We start from the raw sequence: 26,316 nt of genomic DNA, 5'->3' as shown, positions 1-26,316 counted from the left end.
GAAATGAATGTGTGGTCAGGGCTGGGGAGAGGATATGGCTTCACAAAAAAATCCCAGGACATGCCAGTTCTTAAACATTTGTTTGGTCTTCATGCAGGGCTTCCCAGAGAGGCTTCATGCTTCTGTTCTGTGAATTAAAATAAAGAGATGTCTTCTCTCACTGTGCTCATAATGCAGTGGAAAGAGGCTCTGACTCAGCGGGCCAGTTTCACATCAGTACAACTGCAGTTAATGTAATGTGAAGAGGTGAATCCTACCTGTGAGTGTAAGGAGACACGAGCACATTTAAAATATATAAGAGTAGCACCTCATCACAAGATAAAGCTTATTTGATGAAACTGCTTAAGACAAATTTGTTCAAGGCTGCCCTCAAAATGCCTGTGTCAGATGTTTTCCCTCTCGTGGCACATGGTGGACTTACTAGGAAGGAGCTGTTGGTTCGGTGTCTTCTGTCCTTGTTGCAGAATCTCCCCCCTGGAAGCCAGACTCTGCTTGATGCCAGAAGATTAACATGTGCTTTGATAACTTGCGTGGCCTCTTTTTGCAGGACTGCGGGATGGAGCTGAACGACGAAGACGGGCATCGCTGTTACCCGCTAGATGAACATTTGCTTTGTCACTCCTGTCATCTGAAACACATAGAGAACGGCACAACCCCAGCAGCTGTCTACCAGCACCACTACTAGCCAGTGTGGCCAACATGGGAAAGCCCAGACAGAAGATCTGTTACATGATCTCCCTCCCCCTACCCTCAGTTGATTTCCTGTGTATGTTTTTCGCCAGTCAGCAATGTTTCTGTAAAAGGATATGAGAGATTTTTGATGGATTCCCAGGGTCTGGATGCTTGTGAGTTCCAGCTGTATCAAACCACGTCTACTTGACCAAGAATGTGGCATGTTATCTAAACTGATCGGTTTACGTTTACGTGCCTTTTTCTGCTCTCTGGAGATTCCTCTTGGCTCATTTTGGAAGATTCTTCAGTGAAAGCACAACTTGCTATCATGCCTATGAACTCAGATCGTGCCATGCACAATAAAAAAGCCAGAGGCTGGCTTTCCTGCCTGCCGGGGACATCCCGTCAGTCTACTAAGTCTTTCCTGACAAGCACATTTCATCAGATTCCCTGAAGGACATCAGTCTATTAATACCAGTTTTTAGACACTCTTTCTCTTTTTATTAATTCTTTAGGAAAAGAAAAGAAGAGGGTCTGTGCAAAATGGTGCACGCAGACCTTCCAGTTAATTCCCTGAACTCCGGTATCAAGTCTGGCTGTAAAAGCACCAGCTCTCCAAGCACAAACCAGGCGTGCTGGCTGGCAGGTGGGGGCAAACATCCCATTTCAGACAGAACAGAAAATCGGAAGAAGTTCTAGGCTAAGCTGCTGTAGTGACTTGGGGCCCAGGGTTGCGTGTCAGCATGATACGCAGGGGCCAGTCCGCTGTGTCAGATTCCAAATAGCAGATTATATTTGGAAAGGAAAGGTCGGGATGCTGAAAGTGTGGACGCTGGGGAAATCCAGCCTGATTCTTGCTTGCAGAGCTCGCTTTGGAAAAAAGCTCACCGTACACAGACACTTGCCTGAGTTTTTCAGCTTGCCCCCACAGCTCAGCTCTCCAGTCTGGCCACTCCTGTCCATGGTGTTTACCCAGCACAAAGCCATTTTGTAATGGTGCTTATTTAGAGCTCTGGGAACAAACTCGAGACCGTTATGAAGGCTTTGTTACACAGAGATTTAGAGCCCAGCTCCACAAGCTGTACTCAAAGGAGTATATTGGTATAAACAGATTTGCTCCCATGAATAATAACAGCTTATCTGAGCAAGGGCTTAGAGGGTTTGGCCCTTACTTTCTGTTCTGCTGAGAAAACAGAAAAGCAGATTGTTTCTCTTTTTGAACCCCACTGTTTTGCAGTCAAAAAAATCTGCCTCCCTAGTATATGTTACATATATGATAGGTGTGCCCACAGTGCGTGTTCTGTAGGTACCAAAGCTGTGCAGTCCCTCATGTACAGGTACAAACCTTTTGTTTAAGAAAAAGCTCTTAAAGTCTTGGTCGCAATCAGGGCTCTTAGCTACCCTTTCCAACTTACTGTGTGGAAAACTAGTTAAAACATCTTTAGCACGGATACATGAGCAAAATTCAGTTCTGATTGATAGGGGACTGGATGACATTCTAGAAGATCTTTCTAGGGAGGAAACTACAATAAATTAGCTGAGCAGTGGCCCAGGGACTCCCAACATGAGCCTGTGCTGAGAACCTGCTATGGTTCAGCCAAACCTCTTTTCCTGTAGCACAAATGCAGCTAGACAGGTGCTTGGACTTCACGCCAGATAGTCAGACTGCCGTGTGTGCCCATGTGGATCAGCACAGGTGATGGCTGCAGCAAGCTGCCTGTCTCTGCCTGTGCTAATAAATACCACGGGCCTCACCTGAGCGTGTTGCAAGTTGCTGTGCTAAGTATTACACAGAGGCACGAGCATCTGCTGTGAAGCGGATAAAGACCAGTGGCCTGTTAGCACCCTCCTACACATCTGTATCAGCTTGCCTTGGCTGAAAGGTCAATGTCTGAAACTGCCCAAGCCTCGGGAGCTTGGTGGTTTTGGCGTGGAGTTTTGTCGGGCCGGCAGACCATCCAGCCTTCCGCCCCATCCAGCTGTGAGTGCCTCTGCCTGTTGCTGCTGCGCTTCGGGATGGGGACGGCTGGTTGGTCCCATGCTGGAAACCAGCCAGAGCCCCAGCTTTCGTGTAGCTTGGCTCTGCGGTGCCATTGCTCCTGGGGACACGCAACCCGTCAGTGACTGACGGAAAGCTCAAGGGGGTGGACTTTCCTACTGCGGTATACATGGCTCTGGAGCATATATAATTCTGAGAGTTTTATCAGTGATTTTAGAGGAGGTAAAATTGACCCCAAATATGTGATCTTCCTGGGGCCTTAAATTTGGCCTCCAAGTGCCGGATAGTGAGGGGATGGGAGCCGCCACAGGATATAACCGGTGCTGTATCCAGGCTTTATGGACTGGGGACAACAAAACACCCAGGGTGGACGCTGCAGTGCTCTCTCCCTGGTGCTCCATGTCAGCTTGTGTCCTGCAGTGCAGCTGGGCACAGGAAGGTGTCTCAAGGTGCGACTGTGATCTTAGGACTGTCTGAAGGGACTGAGGTGGGAAATAACACCAGCTGAGTGTCCCTGGTAAATAATTCAGATAGTCCTGGGCAGGTGGTTCCCCTCTCTGAGCTTCCTTTGTCAGTGAAGACAGTGAGAAGCCAAAGTGGCTTCTGGAAGTGAGCTGGAAACACCAGCCCTGATCTGTTGCTTGGTCTCTGAGAGACCAGCTACTACGTGGCTCGTGCTTTTGCTAGTGCTTGATTTTTAGAGCAGCCCCTTACGCACATTTTCTGGCCTCTGTTTTGCAAAGACCTGAAAACTCTAGCGGGGCTGATATTTTCTTTTTAAGCTTCAGTTTAGAATCATGGAATCATTTTGGTTGGAAGAGACCCTTAAGATCAAATCCAACCATAACCTAACTCTAGCACTAAACCATGTCCCTAAGAATCTCACCTGCACATCTTTTAAACACCTCCAGGGATGGTGACTCCACCACTTCCCTGGGCAGCCTGTTCCAGTGCATGACAACCCTTTCTGTGAGTGAATTATTCCTAATATCCAATCTAAACCTCCCCTGGCGCAACTTGAGGCCATTTCCTCTTGTCCTATCACTTGCTACTTGGGAGAAGAGACCAACACCCTCCATGCTACAACCTCCTTTCTGGTAGTTGTAAACAGCGATAAGGTCTCCCCTCAGCCTCCTTTTCTCCAGGCTGAACAAGTAGTTTTAACTACTCTCTCACTCTTGCAGCCTTCCCCACAACCCTAAAATAAGCAGGCAAGAAGGGAGGGGGAGCAGGACAATTTTTCCTCCTGGAAAGCCTCGAGCAGCCCGTTTATGGAGCCTCCTTTGCATCCATAGAAAGTTTGGCCTCTGCTCCCCCACAGTGTCTTGTTACTCCTGTCAGCTATCCTATATCCCTCAGCGCTGGGGAAATAAGGCTGCCCTACTTTCGGTTTTGAGGTCCAGTATAAATTATTAAGTGCCAATGCTCTCCTTTCCTGTATTTACGAAGAGCCAGAAATGACAATGCAAAGCTATTGAAAATGGAGCGTGTGAGCTGGTGGTTTTGAAGCTAAAGCAGCCGCCGCGTTGCCCTGCTCTCCCATGTGTGCCGACTCGCACCGCTTTTATCTTTGGGAGTTTGAATTCATTTAAGATCCTTTATTATCCCTGCCTTTTCTCCTAGGCTATGGGTATCTGAGTCTGTGTTGATTGTCTATGGCTTGTCCCCCGCTCGTCCCTTGCTCTGTGGCTGCTGGGTGGTGGGTCCGGGAGGGAGGCAGGGGCATCATCCTGCACAGAGGAGGCTTCTCCTCCTCCTGACCGCTCACCAGGGGTCTGTGGAGCCGCGAGCCCTCGCTGCCAGCCTTTGGGCAGCCAACCCAAAGGGAAAAACAGGCAGGCAGGTAGCTCTGGAGACAGAGGGGCGAGGCTTTTCCTGCTTTGCAGAAGAATTTCAGAAAACACGTTGAATTCTGCCTGTCACCTGCCTGATACGCCTTGGGTTTTGCTGTTCATGTGAACCTTGCTGTCTTTTTATTTATTAAGATGCTGAAATGTGCTATGAAGAGTTAGTCTCTTCTGACCAGTTTTAGGGTAAGGGACCCTTGGAAATCCCATTGTGCTGGTAATGAGTAACTCACATGCAAATAGCTGTTCAAGTTAATTCCCTGAAACTTAGTTTCAGGAGACAGACCTTAATATCTTTTTTTCATTCAGATCATGCTGTTCACTTTCTGTTGTTTAGAATACAGAAACTCATTTAAATAGAGGTTTTTGCATAAAAGCCAGGGGGAAAGCCCGAGCTAGAGAAGAAGCAGAAATTTTTGTGTATTTTTAAGTATAAGAAGCACCTGGGATCAAAGTGATTTCACAAAACTTCCCTGATGTTAAACACAGGGAACAGCATTTTCAAACACCCTGGCGAGGAGCGTTTGATGAGGTTTGTGGCTCTTCAGTTTCTGAGTTTCATTTGGGGGCTTCTAAAATGTCTCCTTGGTCTTTCAGTGTTTAAATGAGTTTTTTGTAGGTCTTTTTGCTACAAAGTGAAGAGCTCCTTGGTCCGGAAATGGTGGAGTCTCATCAGGATCGGGTGTGCTATCGCATATGTGAAAGGGGAAACTGGGCTTGTAAGAGCTGGTACTGGTCTGCCTCGCTGTTTGAAAGAAAGGGGTATCTGTGGCTGCTGAGAGAAGAAAGTAAATACCTTCCTGTGCTTTCTCCTCGTGCTGATTTATAGCACTGGGCAAATATTTGGCATCCCTGAACTTCAGTATTTGGGTCTGTTCGTAAGCACTGCCGTGACCTCCTCCTCTCCCTCCCGTGAGTCCATAGCCCTGGGCAGGATCGCAGGCGCACTCTTCCTCATGAATTTAGTCCCTGTTTTGCAATTCTGTATTTCCCTGGAAATTTTACCACTTCATCATTTAAGCAACAGCAAAAATGGGTCCTTGCTTAAAGGAAAATAGACACACGCTCCCCATCTTTACTTGAACACTTTGACCTGATCCTCCAAATTACCTGAATTTCAGCCAGCTGCTGGTTGATGCAGCGGCAGCTTTGTACTCCGCTGCTGTTGAGAATTAAATCGCCTGAAGGACTCTGCATTGAACTTGAAGTGCACAGGCATGCAGTCCCGCTGAAACCAGTAAGGCTGCGCATGTACCTGAAGATCAATGTGTGCACGTAGGTCAGTGCTGGATTGAGGACAGAGTGATTTTATTACGGACAAGACATACCTGGGGATGAATCTGCAGTGGAGTAAAAGTTGCCTCGAAAAGGTCGTGGAAATGAATTGCGAAGTTTTTTGTTCAATAAACAAAAATATGTACTGAAGCAGTGGGGTTGCACAGAGAAAGAAGGATGTGACTTACAAAATATAGTAGCTGTAGGGAAAAGAGGGCAAGTGATTACAGAGGGCAGGGAAGAAGGCAGCACAGAAGGGATTTACTTTTGTTTGTCGTATTCCTAGACATTCGTTAGAGGGGGTTTTGAGGAGAAAAGCACCTGCGTACGCTGGTCTGGATGCTGCTTCTCCCACGTCGGCCCCATCTGCGTGCTCTGTCTGCTTTCAGGGTCGTGTGTGCTGTCATGTCTGTGCACATGGACGTGCAGCATGTGCTGCCTGCGAGAGAGCTGCCTTTCACACCTCTGCGCCCCTGCCGAGCGGCTGTCGATGCATTTTGAGCAACCCTCTGTGCGTGAATGGAAGGACATGTTGATCGAGGCTCGTTGCTGGAGAAACATCTCTGGAGTCAGAACCTGTGGGCAGGGCAGGGCCACGGCCAGATACAGAATCACGGAATGGTTGGGGTTGGAAGGGACCTCTGGAGATCATCTAGTCCAACCCTCCTGCTAAAGCAGGTTCACCCAGAGCAGATTGCACAGGAAGGTGTCCAGGCGGGTTTTGAATGTCTCCAGAGAAAAAGACTCCACAACTTCTTGTCCCGTTTACCCCAGTGTCACTGTGGGAAGCTGGGAGGGGTTTTGCCTCTCTCATCGCACAGCATTCGTGTGTTCTTTTTGTTTTCAGTTTCTGCCTCCTGCCCTGAGCCCAGAGCTGCTCACCCATCCTAAGGATAAGCACAATTAATCTTTTATGAGCAATAAAAATCCTCACCCTGCTTACTTCCAGGGCACCCAGAAGCTCGCGTGGCAATAAGCATCAGTAGCCCACTAAGACGAAACAAGAGACAGAAAGAAACTGTCCCCACTTGAAAACACATGGCACGCAGCCCCCGAAGGCGGATGACAGGGATGCCCCGCAGCCCCCATGCGGGGATGACGGGGCTGTAGTTCCCAGCCCGCTGGCACTGACCCTGGTCCCCACGCAGCAGGTCTGCGATGCACGGCCAGACGGGGACCTGGGAACAGACACGCAGTCTGTGGCCTGGCTAATGATACTGAACGGTACTAATTATTTTGTTTATGTTTCCTTCAAAGCTCAACTCCAGGAGAGAGCATTTTAGGATTTGTGCTGGTGTAACTTAACCTTAGCCACCTGTGAACACAGCCCTCTTTTCTTCTGTGCTGTTAAATATTTATAAAGAACGAAGGTTGGCAGTGAGGGCGAAGCTGCTGGCCTGTTGTGATTTTGGTGATTAAAGACAATACCATAAAGCAGTGCTCAGCGTCGAGTCTTTCCTAAAATTACAATGATTGTCATCGCCGAGAGTCCACAGGGAGGGAGTTAAACTGTGACATGATGGTTTCCCAACTTCTGCCATCCTCAGAATCACAGAATGGTTGGGCTTGGAAGGGACCTCTGGAGATTGTCTAGTCCAACCCACCTGCTAAAGCAGGTTCACCCAGAGCAGATTGCACAGGAATGTGTCCAGGTGGGTCTTGAATGTTTCCAGAGAAGGAGACTCCACAGCCTCTCTGGGCAGCCTGTTCCAGGGCTCTGGCACCTTCGAAGTAGTTTTTCCTTGTGTTTAGATGGAACCTCCTATGTTTCATTTTGTGCCTGTTGCCCCTCATCCTATTGTTGGGCACCACTGAAAGGAGTCTGGTCCCATCCTCTTGACACCCACCCTTGAGATATTTATAAACATCTCTCCCAGCTTGAGTAGCTGAAGCCAGGACTGGCAGGGGGAAACCTTCTTAGTGGGCTGCACTGGTGATTTCCAGTCCCGTTGCAGGCGGCTGGGATTTGCTGCAGCCCCATCTGAGGCCACCCTGCTCCGGTGTCCCTCCGGGGAGACCCTGGTCCTGGGGTAAGGAGGTGGGGAGGGATGTGCCGTGGGTGGGAGCAGGCTCCGGTCACAGCACGGGGATCTCCTTTGCAGCGTTGGTGAGGAGGGTTTTGGGGAGAATTCCCGTGGTTCTGGGAGGCAGGCGGCCACATGGTGCCCGGTAGAATTCGCTGCAATCGGTGACCATGGTGCCTTGTGTCTGAAGATGGGATGTTTAAGTGCTGCTGGCCGAGCAGCACCACAGCAGCACGGGGCTACCAGCTGAAATTAAGCAAATAAATAGGATTACCGGTAAATTGTACTTTGGATTTCCCTTTCCTGGAGACAAGAATCTGCCCAAAACCTGGGGATGATACCCAGAGGGCTGGATCCAGGGGGAAATTGGCCAGGAGATACCCCAGGCTTCCTCCATGCTGAAACATCAGTCCTGCACTCCCTCCCACAGCCCAGGTAGGCACCGTCCTCCCCGGCAGCAGGCGTCCCGAGGTGGTGGAGCCCAGAGCCACGGGCTCCTGCAACGCCGCCCAGCCCCGGCTGCTTTTGGAAGCCCCTGCACTTGGCAGCCCCCCACGCTGGGAGCATGAGTGGCCGGGGTGGGACTGTGCAGGAGTACGGGGGCGGCCCAGGAGCGGAGGGATGCAGGCAGCACCCTCGGGCTGGACAACAAGAGAGCAAAAAATACAAGAGCGCAAGGAGGAAAAAAACGAGCACCGAGCCAGCCAGGAGTCGAACCTAGAATCTTCTGATCCGTAGTCAGACGCGTTATCCATTGCGCCACTGGCCCCGCTCACAACTACGCCTTTGCCCGCATGCACTTCACCACAGTATCGCGCGGGGGCGGGGCCGTCGGGCGGAGAGCAGCCAATCCAACGCAACGGCCCCGTCGACACGCCTCCAACGTCTCCGCGGGGGTGTGGCTTACCTCCCGACCCGCCCGCTGGCCAATCCTCATCGGCCTCGTTTCCACGCCCCCGCCCCCGCTTTTACGTCACCGTGTCGCGGTGCCCGGGTGGTCCCCTGGCGCGACGGGGGCGGAGTTAGAGTGCGGCGGCTCAGCCAATCGCGGGCCCGGTGAGTCAGCCCAGGCCCTACCCGCTTCCTCCATAGGTGGTGCCCCGCCCTGTGGCACTCGCTAACGTGCCCGAGGAGGTTTGTCCTGTGCGGCGTCCCGTCCCTTCAGGCCGGGGGACGCGTCAGGCTGGGAAGGGAGGGAGGGCGGCCGGGTCGGAGGGGGTGAGAGCGACGCGGAGCCGGCGGCGGCCGGAGGCAGCTGGAGGGGGACGAATGGCGGCGGTGGCAGCGGCAGGAACGACGGCGGCGGCGGCCTACGCCAGCCTGAAGCTGTGAGTGACCCGGCGGGAGGGGGTGAGGCGGCTCCGTCACCTGCCGGAGGGGAGCGCCGGCCGTTGGAGCGAGGGCCGCCTGTCGCGTCCCTTTCCCTCGCCCGTGACCCGCTCTCGGTGCCGCCGCCGCGCTGTGCCGCCTCTCCCTGGCCTCCTGGGGCGGGCGAAGGGCTCGGCCCGAGGCGTTGGCTGCGTGCGGCCCCGGGGCGAGGCGGGGAGGACTTTGGCCGCGGGTGCGGATCCCGTCCCCTTTGGGCGCCCGTCTGGCAGCGCGGCTCCGGCTGGACACACCGCCGGCGGTTCGCGTGTGCGTCTTGCGCGTACGGGAGCGCTCAGGGGTGCGGGTCGGCTCCGGTGCCCGCCTGGGGCAGCAGCTCTGCTGGGGAAGCGCTGGGGTAACCCGGGTCAGCCCCGGCTGTCCGCTGCTCTCTCCATAGGTGGCTTTTGTACAAACTCGGGTAGCGATGCCAGCGTAAACCTCCGTGTGTTCCGTGTTCTGCTTGCCAGCAGGAGGTTCGTTAAGCGTGCTTACCCGTCAGTTTGTTGTTGTTTTTTTTTTTTTTTTTCTGGTGTGGTTTTGATGCCAATTGATCGTTTTGAAGTCTTGGGATTCTCCTCTATAGTCCCTACCGTGACTTTTCAAATAAATTCTTCTGAACTCCTGGTGTAATTTTTTTCATGAAAACAAAGGTTCTAGGGGAGAATGTAACCCTTTGGACTTGTGTGTACCAGATGTTTGCTTGCTACCTTTATATAGCAAAAGAAGTTGCATAATTGAAGCAGCATCAAAGTTAAAACTGAAGAGGTGTTTCCATTATAAGCCCTCACACTGACCGGTTGAAACTCCTGAAAAAAAATTACTCTGAGCACAAGACTCTTCATGGCCATCTGAAGCCAACAGTGAAATGTCCTTGTGTGTCCTAAGGGCGTTCCCAGGCTTTTGACCTCTATTAGCTTGAAACTCTGTGATTGAGTTAGAGATGCCTTTTTCAGGCATCAGTATGTGAAAGTGATTTTTAAGCCTAATTTAGCTTACTTATGGCTCTGTTAAGTTTCATTTGACAGTCATCTTTTGAATTCAGCACGAACATACTTAGTTCTTTCATAGAGACCTCTATAAGCAGTTTGTCATAATGCTGCTATGTGTTTAAAAATCACTGGGCTTCTTTCCTTATTTTGATTGGGTAGCTATGTGAGGGTACACAGATACTGGAGATAATTGAGTATTACTGAAGAGTAAGATCATCAGTCATGGCTGAAAGACTTGCTTATTTAGCAGAAAGCTTTTTTTTTTCCTTTCCCCTCTTGTCACCTAAATGATGTTTGTCTTTCTTTAAGCTGAACTTGTGATCTTTTTGCCTGCAGAGGAGAAAAGGTGAGTTTTATGAGTAGCAGTTTTGTGGCTTGTAGTACACAGTTCTTCTCACTGAGAGTCTTTTTTTTAAGTACTTTTCTGGATACAGGCTAGTTAAGAATTCTCTCATTTAAAGTTTAATCTTAACTAAAAGTATGTTTTGATCTTTTTGGGACAAGGCTGTGTCAAATGTAGTTTAACATGATTTTTTTTTTTGTAAACTTGAAAACAGCATTGTTTTCTGTTCTGAAAAACAAGCTTTTTCCCCCCTGTTATTACAGCAAGTTGTGGCAATGCCTGCGGACTTTTTACCAAGCATTTTAAGATACAGGGCTGTAACTTGAGTGATGAGTCAAACTTACTAGATTAGCAAGGTCAAACAAGAATGATTTTCTGAGAAATTCAGGCCAGGCTTTAGTTTGGGGGTTTAGTGGTAATGGTATCTGTGTGGTGTGTTGTTTTGTGGTGGTTTTTGTTTGCGTTTTGTTTGTTTGTTTTTGTTTTAACTGACTTCTCATTCTCACTGTGAAAAGGTCAGATTTTACAATTTCAACTCTTCTGGGTAGTCTGGTAGACCTGTAAAGAGCTTCACTGATTGCAGTGCTCTGTGGGGTCCTGTTCTGTGTGTCCACAGGCAGGTTCTAGCTCTGAATGCAAACCTCTTGTGTTTCTCACGTTATCGAAAGTAGTGACTCAAACCCTTTGTGCCTTGACCAGTGTCATCAGTCAAGTTCAGGTGATACCAGTAAAAATGCTGATGTCTAGGGTCTGTGCTACCATTGGAACTAGTTGAGTTACACCAACACTTAAAGGGGAAAATTTTTAACCTGGAAGCTGCTATCCATAGTTGTCATCTGAGTCACTCTCGCTTATTTAATTTCCTCTCTTAGCCTCAGGAATAAATTGTAAAATTCAAACAGCTATTGCAGGTAGCAGGCTAGTGGTTGGTAGTGAGGCTGCCAGTCCAATTAATCAGTAAAAACCAACTGGTAGAGCTGTCTGCAGAATAGAGAGAATCCTGGCTGTTGTTTTGGCTCACTTTAAATTCCTTATTTTCCTTTGTGCTTGGATGAAGACTTATCTTGCAATAGCCTTTTCTGTATCCTATGGGTCTCTGGCAGTAGCTGTGTTTCAAATTTAACTCCTCCTGCCCACAGTTAGGCCTTCATGCTTTGTGAACGTACTGGTCAGTCATTAGTAGCTACTGCACTTGAATGCAATGCCTTCACCTATCTGTATTTGGGGAGAGATCCAAAAGTGCATCTTGTCTTTGGTTTGTGTGGTTTTGGTTTTTTGTTTGTTTTTTAAGCTGAGTTTTCAGGGTTTGGACAATACTTCTAGAAAGAGCAGCAACACATCTTTTTTTCTGCTTAATCTAAGTGGCTGTCATGGTGAAGGTCAGGGGTGTTGGTTGAGGAGGACATTAACTTATGCAGTAAATAATTTGTCATCTTAAGTGAAACTTAACTGGAAATAGTTATTATGAAGCTATGCCTTTAATAAGTCCCTTTTTTTTAAATGCTATTTTCATTAATGCTTTTTTTTTAAAAAAATCCTGGGATTATGTGCCCTTTTTCCTCCTTGCAACAATTACTGCTCCATGGGAGATGTTCCAATTCCTTGAGCTGTTTCTGCTTGAGGAATAATATTTATTGTAGACATATAATTAGCACACCTGCTCACCTAGAAAATCTGGAGTCTCTGGAGTGTTGAAACCATCAGTGTGTTAGCACTCTTACTTAACATGCTGTTGGGACTCAGTATGTGTATACTAATGTCTTTTCTATATCTCAGTGCATGCCACTTTGGTATCTTGAGTACAGCAAATACATTGCTATGCAGTATGGGATGTGCTTTTGGCTTGTTTCGTTACAGTATTTAGAGGCTGACATCAAATAGTTTCCTGCATTAAAGCAATGTTAAGTATTTATGGTGAAATAATCAATTACTGAAGTAAGGATTTGGCTGTTGAGGCTTAGAAGGCTTAAGTGATATTGAGTGAAGTACTATCTTTAGCTGCCATTAGAGCATGATGGGTCCTCTTTTTTGTGCTGTATCCAAACACAGGAATACTTTTGTCTGTAGGATCTGCCTAATTAAAATGTGGGATGCAACTCTGCATTAATTTTCATGATGTACAACACTGCTTTATAATATAACTAATGAAGTGAAACTTCACAACAAATATACAGACTAAAAAAAAAAACTATCTCGCTTAACTGTAAATTAAGCTGATTTATACATGGTATAAGCAAGCAATGTGTTTTGTTTTTTCTTGTGTTTCTATGTTGGTAAGCAACATTTCCTTTTGTAAGGCAGCCTTTTGCCTTGGATTATTAAATGGAACAGCTCTTGCTGTTTTGATTAATGGCTTAAAAAGGGAAGGCAATGTCTTTTAAGAGATCCATGAAAGCACTCAGATAAGACAACAGAAGATGGTTTTACTCAGAAGATCCTAAGATGCAGCTCCAGGGTTTTGAGGTAGGATTACTTCCTCCGTTAATTTCTTTTGAAACATAGGAGCATGGTAAACCTGAATTCAATGAAGAATGGAGAATCTTTCATAATATTAGTAGCTAACAAGAAAAAACACATACTGTGGAACTTCCTGTTTTAAGGTAATATTGAAATATCTTTGCTTTTGTAGGAATGTTCAGAAAGTTTTGGAGGAAACTAGTCTTGCTGTAACACCAACCTTGTTCAGACACTCGCTGTAAATGTGGAAAACCTGTTTTATTCAAAGCATGATTTGGATGCTATTGAAATAACTACAGAAATGAGATATACAGAGTTAACTCTCATTCAGATCCTAACTGGTCATAGATGCTCTTGTCCTTTTTTCCTCTTCTCAGGCCCATATTGAAGAATCTCTTGTCTGGGCACTAAAAATGCCTCTTGCATATGAAAACTTTTATGCTGCAACACAGTACTTAGGTCAGTTTTGGAGGGTATGGCGACTAACTTCAGTAGAGCCATTTCGTTTTCTCTTGTTCTACTATGCTACTAGATGTACTCACTTATGTCAATGCCCGGACTGATTTCACAGAAGAGGTAGTGCCTGAATTAAAACTAGAAAATTAAAAGGTTTAATTTTTAGTGAAAGTTTTACTGAATTTTCTTTTTGCCTCTTAAAGGCAAGGTAGTTGAAAGAATTTTCTAATAGTGGCCTCTGTACACCCTTTTTACATAGGTTCTCCATTTGACTGCTTCTTCAGCAACATGAGCTGAAATAATGAAAAAGGGCCCTTAATTTAAAAAAAAAAAAACCCAAACCTCCCACTAAACCCCACCCTCAAGCAAAAGCCACAACCACACTCAAACTAAGGCCTGATGTGTGACTGTGCTGTGGTTTTCTTGTAGGTGATCTTTTAAATCACTTGCAGATACTTTTTTCTCAATTTTTAATTGTAATCTATTGGATGAGTTGCTTTATCTCTTGGCAGCAATCCATACAGTTTCAGTTGGAGAAGACGTTCTGCATGAGATCCAAGCACCTTCAGTAATACTTGAATTTGATGGTTGCAGTGCTTCAATACCTTTCCTTTTCTTGAGTACGATGAGTTATACTCTCAGGATGAACTATTTTTGTTTTGTCACTCCCTTTGTTCTTTAGGAACACTGAGAAACAGTCCATGATAATGGCGGTCAGGTTTTAAAAAAAAAAAAAGTGAATGAGAGGAACTCAGATTTTGTGAAGGTTTTATGTGCTGTAGTAGAAGCAAGATATTGCTGTTAAGAGTTCATGATGTTTTGGATGTTTATGGACAGCAGTGACAACATAGCCAAGGAGAAGGCAGGTTCCTGTGTCAAATATGAAGGTTATATGAAAGCAGAATATGGTCTGATATATGAAAATTAGTTTCAAAAGTAACTACAGAGATTATGGGCTTCTAGAAAATACAGACTTCTTTATTATTTTTCTTATAATATTAGCAGTCGGACTTTCACCTTTTCCTTATTTCATTAAAAGAACAGAATTAATCTGTCTGCAGATTGCTCATCATTGTGAACAATCCTTGTTTCAGTATTGTCCTGGCTTTGATAGGGATAGAGTTAATTTTCTTCCTAGTAGCTGGTATAGTGCTGTGTTTTGGGTTTACAGTTACAATGATGTTAATACAGTTTTAGTTGTTGCTAAGTAGTCAATGACTTTTCAGCTTCTCAGGCCATGCCAGGTGCACAAGAAGCTGGGAGGGGACACAGCCAGGACCGCTGACCCAAACTGGCCAGAGGGATATTCCATACCATATGATGTCATGCTCAGTGTATATTTTGGGGGAAGCTGGCCAGGGGAACCGCTGCTTGGGAGCTGGCTGAGTATCAGCTGATGGGTGGTGAGCAATTGCATTGTGCATCACTTGTGTTATATATTATTTTTCAATAATTGTTATTATAATAATATAATTTTTCCCTTCCTGTCCTATTAAACTGTCTTTATCTTAACCCAGAAACTTTACTTTTTTTCTGGATTCTCTCCTCCATCCCATTGGGTGGGCAGGAGGAGCGAGCAAAAGGCTGTGTGGTGTTTAACTGCCTGCTCGGTTAAACCACATCAAGCGTTTTAATATCTTCTCAGATCAGTAAAATAAGCATGTGTGTTATCTTTCTAAGCTTGTGATAGACATACAGACTTGATGATGACTAGAGTCTGTGGAAAAACACCATTCTCGCATGCAATGTTCATCAGCTTCCTTCCTGAAAGAGAAGTGGGAGGCAGTCATCTTAGTTGTACAATGGAAAAGGTCATCTAAACGAGAATGAGCCTTCTAGCCTAGTTTTGGTAACTGGTAAGTCTGTGAATCAGCATTTGGGCTGAAACCTCTAAGTCTTGGCCTCTTCCTCAACTACATTTATTTTAGAAAACTGTCAACTATTTATACAAATGAAGCAAGGACTAAGTGAATCATCTTTCCATTAAAAATTTTGAAGAGGATTAATTCTCCCACTACTTCTGAAACAAGGCTTTAACATGTTGCAGGGCATTGGCCTTTTCAGTTTGTGTTGTACGAGTTGTATTTTAGGCAGTTTTTAATGGTGATCCTAACAGAAGTATTTAAGTTCTCTCAGTTCTGTAGACTGGCAACCTGATTTCCTTCTGCCGCTGTAAAAGACCTCCAAACCAAAAACATCCAAAGCTCCAAAACCATCACCAATGAGGCTGTTTCAGTGCGTGGTAAGGTGCTGAAGCCTAGAGCTAGTCTGGTCCACTGAACTGAGAGCAGGGATCACTTGTGTTGTCTGTGACACTTCTGTCACCAAATCCAGTCTTAGAGAGGATTGTGGGAAGGAGAATTTTGATTGCAGTGGTTTTTTTTTTGGTTGAGTGCAAAACTTAGTTTAAGATAAAAATGGGCAGGCATTGTGTAAGAGGAGATAAGGGTGATGGGAGGGGGGAAAAAAAAAAACCCAAAAACCCAACAAAACATTAAAAGGCCAATGGTAGTGGCAGGAGACAGAATATGGGCAAGTATTTGAGAGAGAAAGAAATGCTGGAGGATGGTCTAGCAAAGCAGGGCATGTAACTTGTATTGAAAGGCCAGGCATAATTTGCACTGATAGCCTTAATTCTCTCATTTTTCTTGACTCACGGATGTCAAGGGTAAAAGACTTCATGTTCTTCAGGGAGAAATTATTATTCTTGAGTGTGGCAAATAGAAAACTTGCTTATATGACAAATATTCTACACCTCTAAGCTTTGTCTCAGTTGTTTGAGAACAGGCTTTAACTACTATGCAGCCGAATCTCGGTGCTGAGAGTATAATGCAGTCATGCCCATATTGCACTTCATGGTGAAAAGAGCAGCTTTTAAAAATACTGATTGAGGATGGAAATGCTCAGTTGTGCTCTGTATGGTTGGTGTAGGTGTCTTTTATTTGTTGTATTCTTTATACAGAGTATTCAGAAACTAGACCTATCATTTTCACTACTTTGGACACTATTTTACAACCTGCTGTGTGAAAAGATTTTTTTTCAACTTATTTTGCTTAAGGTAGTCAATTAAGTAAGAGTGCGTAAGCATCTGTGTTAAAGGCATAACAGGTCCAATATTAAACTTCAGTGTCTTTTCCTGAGTGTTTTTATAGCTGGAGTCTTGTGTGTCAACTGACCTCCCAGAAAAAGCTGGCTGCTCAGCTAAACCTACAGAAGTTAAGTAGCTGCAGCTTTCTCTTGTGGAAAAAAATGTCTACTACTGTCTCCTGCCAACTAGCAACAGGCTTCTGACTGCACCTTAAATAGTATATCCTGATTTCCTTTTAAATTCTGTAACAAATTGAGGGCTTATAAATGTCCTTAAGCTTGTCTTGCCCATTCTATCTCTGTAAGCTTGTTTACTCTTCACTGTAAAAACAGCTCCCATTATTGCTGTGAGACACCCTTAAAAAGCCGGGGTGCACATATGCACTTCATCAAAACCAGAAGCAATGAAAGCAAAGTACGGGTTTCAAGGCTTCAATGTTAAATGAAACTGCAAGTTTGCATTTCTTACTGTATTTCATTTCCAAGATAAAGAATTTCGTATGTGTACATGAAAGATTAATATGTCTGATTTACAAGAGGAATGCTGTTGATGTGTTTCCCATTTTAGGACACATAGACTAATTTTCCTTTAAAGAACTTAAATTACTTTCTGAACAGTTAACTATCGATCAATTTAAGTTTTAGTTCAATTAAGCATTTAGTCTCCTGTGGCTTTCCTCTAATTGCCAAGAGAAGTTGTAGACTCACCATCTTTGGGGACAGTCAAAACACACCCTAAGAAATAGTGTTTAACTTTGAAGTTGGATAAACTTTGAAGTTGGCTCTGCTTTTAGTGAGTGGAAGGTGGAGCGTGAGACATACTGAAAGGTCTTCTAGACCTCTTCCAAAGGTCTCTTCTGATCCAAATTAGGATTCTAATTCAACTTCCTGGAAGATTAAAAAAACAACAAAAAAAAAGATGTGAAGAAATACAAGATCTATTTAGGGAGAAGGAGCCTAAAAATATTTATCCTATAGAATAAGTTTCCAGAATGTTTAAAACTATACCCATAGTCTTGTCAAGCCTTGAACTAAGAAAAATCGTTATGAAAGTTAAGAACGCTAGTTCAAGTGTGTTCACGGTTTTTTGTTTAGTGCTTCCTATGTACAGCTACAAGTAATTGCTGCACAATTCTTATATTAGTGCACAGTATAACATGTCTGGCTTCTTGAAAGTATCTTAACAGGTATATTTTTAAGGAATATTTCTGAAAACTGTGTTTAATTTTTAGGCTAGTGTTATACTGCATACAGATTTCTGAAGGGAAGGATGGCTGTGAAACCTGAACAGGATGTCAGTGTGTGATGCGTCTGAGGATACAAGTTACCCACATGTGTCATGTAGACCTGGCTAAAAAAATCTGGGGAGTGGTCATGTTGAGACACCTGCTTTAATAAAGTAGTGTGCCACTTTTAACTTTTTTCTGTGCTGTTTCAAGTGATTTCTTAAGATACGTACAACACTCGATGTGAAACAAGTGTCTTTATCGCTTTGGGCATTATTTTTGTGTTTACTAGACTTGCATCAGGGATGTGGTGCTTTAGTTTCTGATCTATGAGAAAGTGTTTGGTTAAAAAACTTTTGATTTTGAAGTTTGGTTTTGGCTTATCAGACTTCTATGTGACATAGTTCAAGCTTACATGAATTAAAGTCAACCACTATGTACACAAATTCACCTTCCTGTCTTTAAGTTCCAGTGTTAAGAAAGAATTAAGATTATTAAACAAGCCATGGATTTTGCAATAACTGATTAGTTTGATTTGCTTTTTTAATGCACTGTCAACATGAGTGGCTGTTGGGAAATAATCCAGTGAGAATTTTGGTTTTGCAGCTGAAATCAGGCTTAAAATTGATTGCTCTATCTTCATACGATAAAGAGCTTAAATATAAATAAACAAACCCAAAGTAAGTGTCGCTAAATGAATTCCTCTTTTCTATCTGTTCTGTTAAAGGCATATAACACCAGAGAAGTTCTATGTGGAAGCTTGTGATGATGGAGCAGATGATGTGCTTGCTATTGATAGAGTCTCCACGGAAGTCACTCTTACAGGTACTCTCCTCACCAGTAGTTCTCAATATAGGCTTCTTTGTCCTTTTTGTCTGTCTTATTCTAGGCACTCCCAGAAGATCTTCAGAACCTTAAATGGATACTGGGAGAATTGTTTTTAGTTACTGTTTTAAAATAGAGCTTTGTATTCTGTCCTGCAAAGAGCTCTGAAATGCCTTCTTGCTGTGGGATAGATGCTGTAGGTAACCAGGGTGATTGTGCTTGCCTGTTTTTGCTAAGACTGCCCATCACAACAGTAAAAACTGACTTATCCAAGCTGGTTGGGATTGGTGCTACAAGTCCAAGATCAAACATGGAAGGCGTTGAACACTGGGCTTCTGCAGCTCTTCCTGAATTGTCTTGGTGCTATTATTTAATACTGAAACCTGTTTCTAGACACTTCATGAAAATTCAACAACAGTAAAAAACCCTCACTGTAAATTTAGTTCCGTGTTGCAAATCTGGATTCAAATGTCAGTGCAAGTAGTCTTAAGCATGCTCATGCTGAGGTCTCCAAAAGTTTAGTTTATTCTTTTAAGAATGTGAAACTAATGCATTAAAAAAAAATCAAAGAACTTGCATTAAATGACAACATTAAATGAAAGCAATGGGTGACTTCTGATAATTCAAGAGTTTGTACCTCAGTATTACTAATCTCTCAAGGGACGGAAATGCTACAGTAATATAAAAGCAGTCATTTTCTTCCTTTTATTAGGCCTCTTGTATACTTCATGTAAGAGCAGTGTGCCCACCCCACCAATACTTTTGGTGTTGTAGTATAATATTGCAGTTTCTCCTTTTAAAGTTGTCCCTTCAAAGCTGTGAAGATAGCCATCCCAAGTATTTTATTAGTCAACATCTATTCTCATTACTGGTGTTTTATCAGATGAACCTGCAAGGCATTTAAAGCAAAGGAAAATTCAAGCAGTGTCTTTCTCTGTTCTCCAAGTTCTGGAAAAGTGCCTAACTCTGGTGTGGGTGTTTTTTGGCTATTTTTTTTTAAGCTTCTTTAATATCCCTTCTGCTATTCTAGAAATGTAGATAGCTGAAAATGTAATATGCTAAGACTTCTAATTCATATTTTAATACCTTTTGGATTTCTTGGTACGCTGGAATACTGAATCCCTTGCCAGATCTACACTGTTGTTGGTAGTTTTGTAGAGATAGACCAAAAAAGTAAAGTAGGTCTTCTGAAATGGAAATAACCTGAGGCTCAGAAGCAGCAGTCAAAAGTGGAAGGCACAACCATTTACGGGTTATTTGCCCTCGATGGCTTCAAAACAAAAAGCTTCTGGCAGGACAATACCTTATTGAGGAGCCTGTTTGCTATACTGTCATGTGAATGAGCTTGAATTTATTCAATTGAATGACTATTTTGATTAAACAACATGTGAAATTGGGTTAGAATGCTTCCACATCCTTCCCCTCCTGTTCCCCAATAGGCTTTGAAATTCTGGTGCATTGCTTCTTTTACTTAAGACTCCAGCAAAACTTCAGATTTGTTCAAGACAAATCTAGTTTAATAGTTTTCTGATATAGTAATGAAAAAAGCAGTCTGAACTTCTGATTTTTTTTTTTTTTTTCTTCTACTTTTCAGTTAAAAAAGATATTCCCCCTTCGGCTGTTACAAGGCCTATATATGGTATTTTGGGAACAATCCGATTGGTAGCAGGTAAGGAAAACAGATCTTTGCCCTTTAAACATATTTAGGCAAAATATATTGCTAAAAACTCTTTGAAGACAAAAATATTTGCAAGTGCCTGAGGTTACACTTGCATCAGTATGATGGGCTTTCCTTGTGGCTGCTAGAGGATGGAGATATCCAAATATAGTTTATCATGAATGTTCATGTACCTCTTAAACCTGTAGCTGCTCTATAGGTAGGTTAACTGACAGTTTGAGTTTTAAGGGATGCATTTCAAATGCATGCAAAGAACTTCATCTGTTTATTCTTCACAACTGTTTTAATTTTAGCTGCAGGATTTGATGCAACAGTCAAATATTGTCATGAAGTCTGACCTTAAATCAATAATCTTGGTACACAAATAACTGAGAGTCACAGGACAATAGGCTAGTAGATGCAGCTGTTCAAGTAATGATTGTGTTCCAGTTAGCCTACAAATACAAAGGAAATTCAGCATTAAAAGAAAAAGGACAGACTGGAACAATTCTAAATTTTGGGGAGTTGTAGGATAAGGTAAGAATAAGTTGTCTGCTTTTTCTAAGTATCTCAGTGGTGTTCAGATTTGAACAGTCACTGCCACAAATAAACCTGATGCATAAAGTCTAAGCTTTCAGGAAAGTAAGTGTTGCTGTTCAAAAGATCTTTTGCAAGTAGACTTTATTAGAGTTTGAGACTAGCATAGTCTGAAAAATTATGTAATAAGGAGCATATATACTGAATAAAAAGCTCCATCTGTAGAAAAGATTTAAGTTCTCTTATTGTGGTAGTCTCAACTGAAGCAAAGTATTGTTGTGTTAAATGCCGTAACTTCTGACAGGATCTTAAATTACTGAACTTTATATGTTGATATTCTAAAGAATTGTGGATCTTGCAGAGTAAGACACGCCTGTGTCTTGAGTTTGAATGCTGTTTTAGAACTGGACTGCCCCAAAGGGAAATTCTCACAGCTTGCAGGCCTGGGTAATGACTTTAATTCATCTGACATTCCTTCGTATAAAATATAGAAGTATGTAACTTCTTTTAATAGCCTGCTTTTTTTTTTCTTCCCACTCCCCAAAAGCTTTGCACCGATGGCTAGTATACAGCTGTCAGCTAAAGATGGTATCGTTTAAATTATGCTTAGCTAAGTGTTGGTAGCCAGTTTTCTGTTACCTGTTAAATGTAAAACAAATTCCATATCTAGCAGCGCAATGTTGTTAACAAGCATGAATATTCTTCACATTACAGTATTAGGGGGAAAAAAAAATGCTGAAGTAATATCTGACACTCTTGAAATCTCAAACAGAAGGTCACATACCAAAATAAGAAAAGACAATATTGAAAATTCATGTTAGATTAAATGTATCTATTTGTGCAGCATCTTTGTGGCACAACTCCGGATGTAATGTGCTGTTTTTATAAGGTATCTAGATGCTTCTGACATACTGACCAAAAGCAGTACTTGTAACTTGAGATGCAAACATGCAAGAGCATTCTTAAGTGCTTGAATATTCCACCCAAATAAAAGTTATAATACTAGAGCTGCAGAGATTAAAAAAAAAAAAGGTGGTACCTGTTATTTGACTAACTATATAGAATAGATACCTGATATAATAATTCACTTGTATGTAGAACTTGGTGTATTATACCTAAGTACAGTAGTAAATACAAAAAATGGGTAAACTTACTGCACACAACCTGAACAGTTTCTGCTTTGGCATTTATATTTATTTGAATTTTTTAGTATAAAAATGTACTAGAATTGTGGTTTTGTACTTCTGCATGGCCTGCTTGTTGTTTTGCTCTATTGAAGTTGTAAGTAAGCATTTAATGCTTATAAGATGTAGATGATGAGTCATTTTTACCCATCAACACCCAATTTAATGAAGTAGCCTTATTCAAAAACAAGATAGCACTGAAATAGAATAGGCTTAGAAATGAGGCTATGTTGTGTTTACCAGCAAGTGTAAATTAATTGTTTTGAGTGAACTGTCATGATTATGATTTTTTTGCTTTGTTACTGTTACGAGGAAAACAGCAAACTTCCCATCTAAAATTATTAAAACAAACCCCCTTCTATTTGCTGCATTTTGAACCTATTAGGACTTTTTTTTTCAGGAGATGAGTAGGCTCTTTGGATTCTGAAGCATGCTTCCTTTCATGTATTTCTGACTTGCTCTGTGCTTTCCAAACCACATTTAAGAGCACTGGCTTTTTTCTGCAGTTGCAAGCCTAAAGACTTTCAGACTGCCTCTGATCTGAAGTAACAGTAGCTGGCACTTTTTTTAAACCTGTCCACTTTTTAAAAATTCCTTAGACTTAATGAGTAGGTCAAGATCTGTGAGCACAGAGAAGTGAGTAGCTTAGCAAGTGTGTTTTGTTTCTATGCCAGACACTTACTGTTAAGAACATCAAGTTCTAGGTGTAACCTGAAGCCTCCCTCCTTCCTATTGCTTTCAGTTTTCTGGTATGGTTATAGGCTGCTTTTCTTAATATGTCTGTCTTTTTTTTTAAACTTTGCTCTTTCTGATTTACAGGCACATATCTTATTGTAATAACAAAAAAGAAAAAAGTAGGTGAGATTTTCAGTCATGCAATCTGGAAAGCAACAGACTTTGACATCCTCTCCTACAAAAAGACCATGCTGCACTTAACTGATATTCAGGTAGGTGGGTTATTAGAGGGGTGTGGGGCAGTGTCATCTTAGGTTAATCTCCATTACTGTGGGACCTAATTTGATGAAACTATGAAAATTTAAGAAGCTCTTTGAACTATAGTTTTTTCTGTTTTGTTCAGGCTACTATAATTGATGTAATTTTTAGGTATAGATGTATAGAGTTCTGTCATTCAAGATAACAAACTCACATTGTGCAACTTAGAATGTCATCCCCAGAGTCTGATCTGCGCATTGCATGTTTCCCCCTTTTAAGGTGATACGGTATGGGAGGATGAGGTGGGCTGTCTTGCTGCATCTGTTATTGTTCCCAAGTCCTGTGTCATCTTTTTTCCTCTGAGGACGTTAATGAAGGCTGTGCTTGCCTGGCATATGCAGAGGTGTTTGAGTGCTGCTTTGTAATAGATGGCACAAACACTGGCTGTTACAAGGCAGGCTTCCTAAGCCAGTCCACAAAATCACAATGCGCTTCTTCCTATGTCTTTCTCATAGCTTTACTATTCTGATAGCCCCTACAATAAGCTGCCTTGCTGTCACTTAATTATCTGCCTTGCTTAATCTATGGATTTGTTCAATTGCATAATTACCCAGCAGGGAAGAATTGTTTTTGTTTTGTTTTGTTTTTCTTTTGAGAGGGAGGGAAAGGATGAAGATTGTTTTAAACAGATATGTTGTGGATTGATAAATAGTAGATAAAGATGTCTAACCAGCAGAGCTGAAAGGGAATCTGCTCTTTCAGGAAAGGAATGAGTTTTGATTAAACTTGAATCAGAACAAAGATTAGTTATTGCAGTAATCTTGACAGCAAATTATATACTTTCTTTTGTGTTGCCATCTTGGTTTTTTTACTTAATAGTTTTCAGGGCAACTAATGGCTTCCTTTTTGCTTGGAAGTCACTAGTATTAGTTAAATATCAGTAGCTATTTATATCTCAGGAATACTGTTCTTTGCTCTCCACTGTCCTTGCAGAATTTGGTTGCAGTGTGCTAGCTGTAAGTTACCAGTGAACTCATATCAAAATTGCAGTCTCATGATTTTCTTCTTGTATGGTATCCTCTGGATGATGTCCTGTGTTGTTAGAGCACTAGCAAAGTTCATCTCATTACATCAAAAAGTATCAGTAGCTTATAAGACTATTTCAATGGTAATAAATGAGAGCTCTTCTGTCTTTTTTTTTTTTTTGTCATCTCAACAGTTGCAGGACAATAAAGTATTTTTATCAATGCTTAGTCATGTCTTGAGTGTGGATGGATTTTACTTCTCAACAACGTATGACCTGACACATACTCTGCAACGGTTAGCCAACACAAGCCCAGAGTTCCAGGAAATGAGTCTTCTAGAGAGGGTAAGGATTTGATGTTTGTGTAGTATCTGTATCTCAAACATTGCAAATCAGTTCTGCATGGCTTAAGTTGAGTTTATGCAGCTGATGTTTAAATGATGTCGAAACAAATTCACAAACTAAAGGAAGCTTTATGTAAAACTTAGGATGTTGCTGAAATCCATGGTTCCGTTATATATGAGCTTAAACTTTTTTTTCATGAATTAGTATGCTAAATGGTAGCAGATGCTGTTGAAGTATTTATGGTCCTCTGTTCAACTAAAAATGGTTTTACTATTTTAGTTGTTAATTCAAACTACTGAAACAGATTTAGATGTTGCTTAGATGCGAATCCTTATAATTGAACTAGCAAAAAATAGCCCCGTGTTGCTAAACTGCGTAATTATACTATGTCTGTAACCTTATTAGTTGAGTGGTACTGGAGCAGTTCTCTGGAATGAGAAGCTGACAGCAAGGGGAAAAAGAAGCAACCAAGCAAGTGTGCAAAGTACACAGTCTAGTTACAGTTTGAATTTGCTTTGTAGGGTGCTGAGAAAAGGGTGGAAATTGCTGGTTTGTAATGCTTCAGTATGCAAATTAGCTCAGCACTGTGGTGTTTCATCAAAACTGTTAGAGGTTGTGGCTGAGCACCCTTCCTTAAGCTTGTGAGCGATGTGAAGTTCTAGAAATCTGTTCTAGCGTGATATCAGGCTTCTAGATCTGGCAGTTAGAAGTACTTTCTGCAGTCTGCTTGAAATGGATTAAAAAAAAAATTCAAAATATATAAGCTTCTGTCTGACTTTAATATCAAACACTTCTAATTGCAACAGGAAGGAAGTAAGCAGAAGAACTGAGAGAAAGCAAGTCGTTCCTCTTACCTAGAATAAGAGGAAAAAAACCTCAAAGTGGAATAAATGGCACTTGACTTTGTATTCTCTTCCAGGATAATGTGGAACAGAACTGTGGGATTTATGGCTGTTGGCATCAGGATATTGTATTCTGTCTAAACTGTGCCTATTCCTTAAGTTTGGAGCATGAATTTAATATGCTGCTTTTGTCTTAAAGACAAGAGAATCATACAGCCAAATGCAATTTGAGTTTAAAATTCTCTTGTGCTTCCAGAGTTCCAGAATCCTTAGTCTAGTAATTTGCTATACTGCAGCATAAACAAGGTCTAAGCTGCCTAGGTACTGAAAATACTGAAACTTTGGAAGTCAAGAGCACTTCTTCTTCCTTCGTCAAAGAGATGGCGGTGGAGTCATGAGATGTCTCTTAGTTACTGCGACTGTCTAAGCTGGGGAAGCAGTGCACTTTTTCAAGATTTAAAAAGAAGAAAAAAGAAAATCACTTTATACTTGAGGACTGTTTTGCATTATCAAAATGCTGCTTTGGCAGTACTCTTGCTGGGGAGAGCAGCTGCTGACACGAAAGGATTGGTTTGCCTTAAAATTGTGCCACTTCAGAAGGTTGTTTGAAAGGCGAAGTACAGTAACAAGACACTGGTATCACATAAATTCAGATGTTTAAAACAATGTTCATGTTATTTCACGCTCATGGTTGCAGTACAGGGTGTTTCAATTTGAAATCACTCTCTTTGAAATTGGGTCCATCTTTTTGAAACACCATGTATAATGGCTTAACAAAAGGATGGTGGCAATTTTGGGCCTCTCTAGTTCACTGCTACAAGAGAAGACTGACCTGTGGGTGGTGCGGGAGTGTTTCGGTTTGATATTTGTGGGTTTTTGTTGTTGTTTTGTTTTGGTTTTTTTAAACAGTACTGGTAGAAGCAGACAGCCCCAGTATAGGGGCACCAAATCTTCATGTTGTGTTCTTTCACTAGTTCAAGATACTGCAAGTTGGATTCAACTGGATTTTGGCAGATAGTTGTATTTATTGCTTTCTATTAGACAAAAGACTGTTCTAACAGTGAGCTGTAATTAACCCTCATCCCCAGTGAGGTATTGTCTGCCTGCCTCATCTTAAAGTTGAGATTTGTCACTTCCCTGGAGCCTGCACTACATTCTGCAGCAAATGTCACTTTTGTGACTAATCTGGTAGCTTTCTGGAATGTGTTTTGCAAAGTGCTCAAGAC

At 42.7% G+C, this 26,316-nt stretch overlaps 2 protein-coding genes and 1 non-coding gene across 3 annotated transcripts in view; 2 read left to right on the top strand and 1 right to left on the bottom strand.

Annotated features, from left to right (window-relative positions):
- The window catches only part of LIMD1 (LIM domain containing 1), a 34,477-nt gene extending 27,255 nt beyond the window's left edge, over window positions 1-7,222 (top strand). The window contains exon 8 of the mRNA XM_065628135.1: window positions 548-7,222. Within this exon, the coding sequence (XP_065484207.1) occupies window positions 548-685 (138 nt within the window). The 3' untranslated portion in view covers window positions 686-7,222. The remainder of the gene's footprint in view (window positions 1-547) is intronic.
- A 1,291-nt stretch (window positions 7,223-8,513) lies between these two features.
- On the bottom strand, window positions 8,514-8,586 carry TRNAR-ACG (transfer RNA arginine (anticodon ACG)). The gene has a single exon. It is a non-coding gene; the product is annotated as a tRNA-Arg (tRNA).
- A 451-nt stretch (window positions 8,587-9,037) lies between these two features.
- Window positions 9,038-26,316, top strand: part of SACM1L (SAC1 like phosphatidylinositide phosphatase) — a 35,486-nt gene continuing 18,207 nt past the window's right edge. The window contains exons 1-5 of the mRNA XM_065628015.1: window positions 9,038-9,145; window positions 18,471-18,568; window positions 20,163-20,237; window positions 22,766-22,893; window positions 24,099-24,248. Coding sequence (XP_065484087.1) covers window positions 9,087-9,145; window positions 18,471-18,568; window positions 20,163-20,237; window positions 22,766-22,893; window positions 24,099-24,248 — 510 coding nt within the window. The 5' untranslated portion in view covers window positions 9,038-9,086. The remainder of the gene's footprint in view (window positions 9,146-18,470; window positions 18,569-20,162; window positions 20,238-22,765; window positions 22,894-24,098; window positions 24,249-26,316) is intronic.

This window comes from Caloenas nicobarica, chromosome 2 (assembly GCF_036013445.1).
Source record: "Caloenas nicobarica isolate bCalNic1 chromosome 2, bCalNic1.hap1, whole genome shotgun sequence".
NCBI classification, from domain to species: domain Eukaryota; kingdom Metazoa; phylum Chordata; class Aves; order Columbiformes; family Columbidae; genus Caloenas; species Caloenas nicobarica.
Note: the sequence above shows the minus strand (reverse complement) of the source record. Positions and strands in the feature narration are given on the sequence as shown.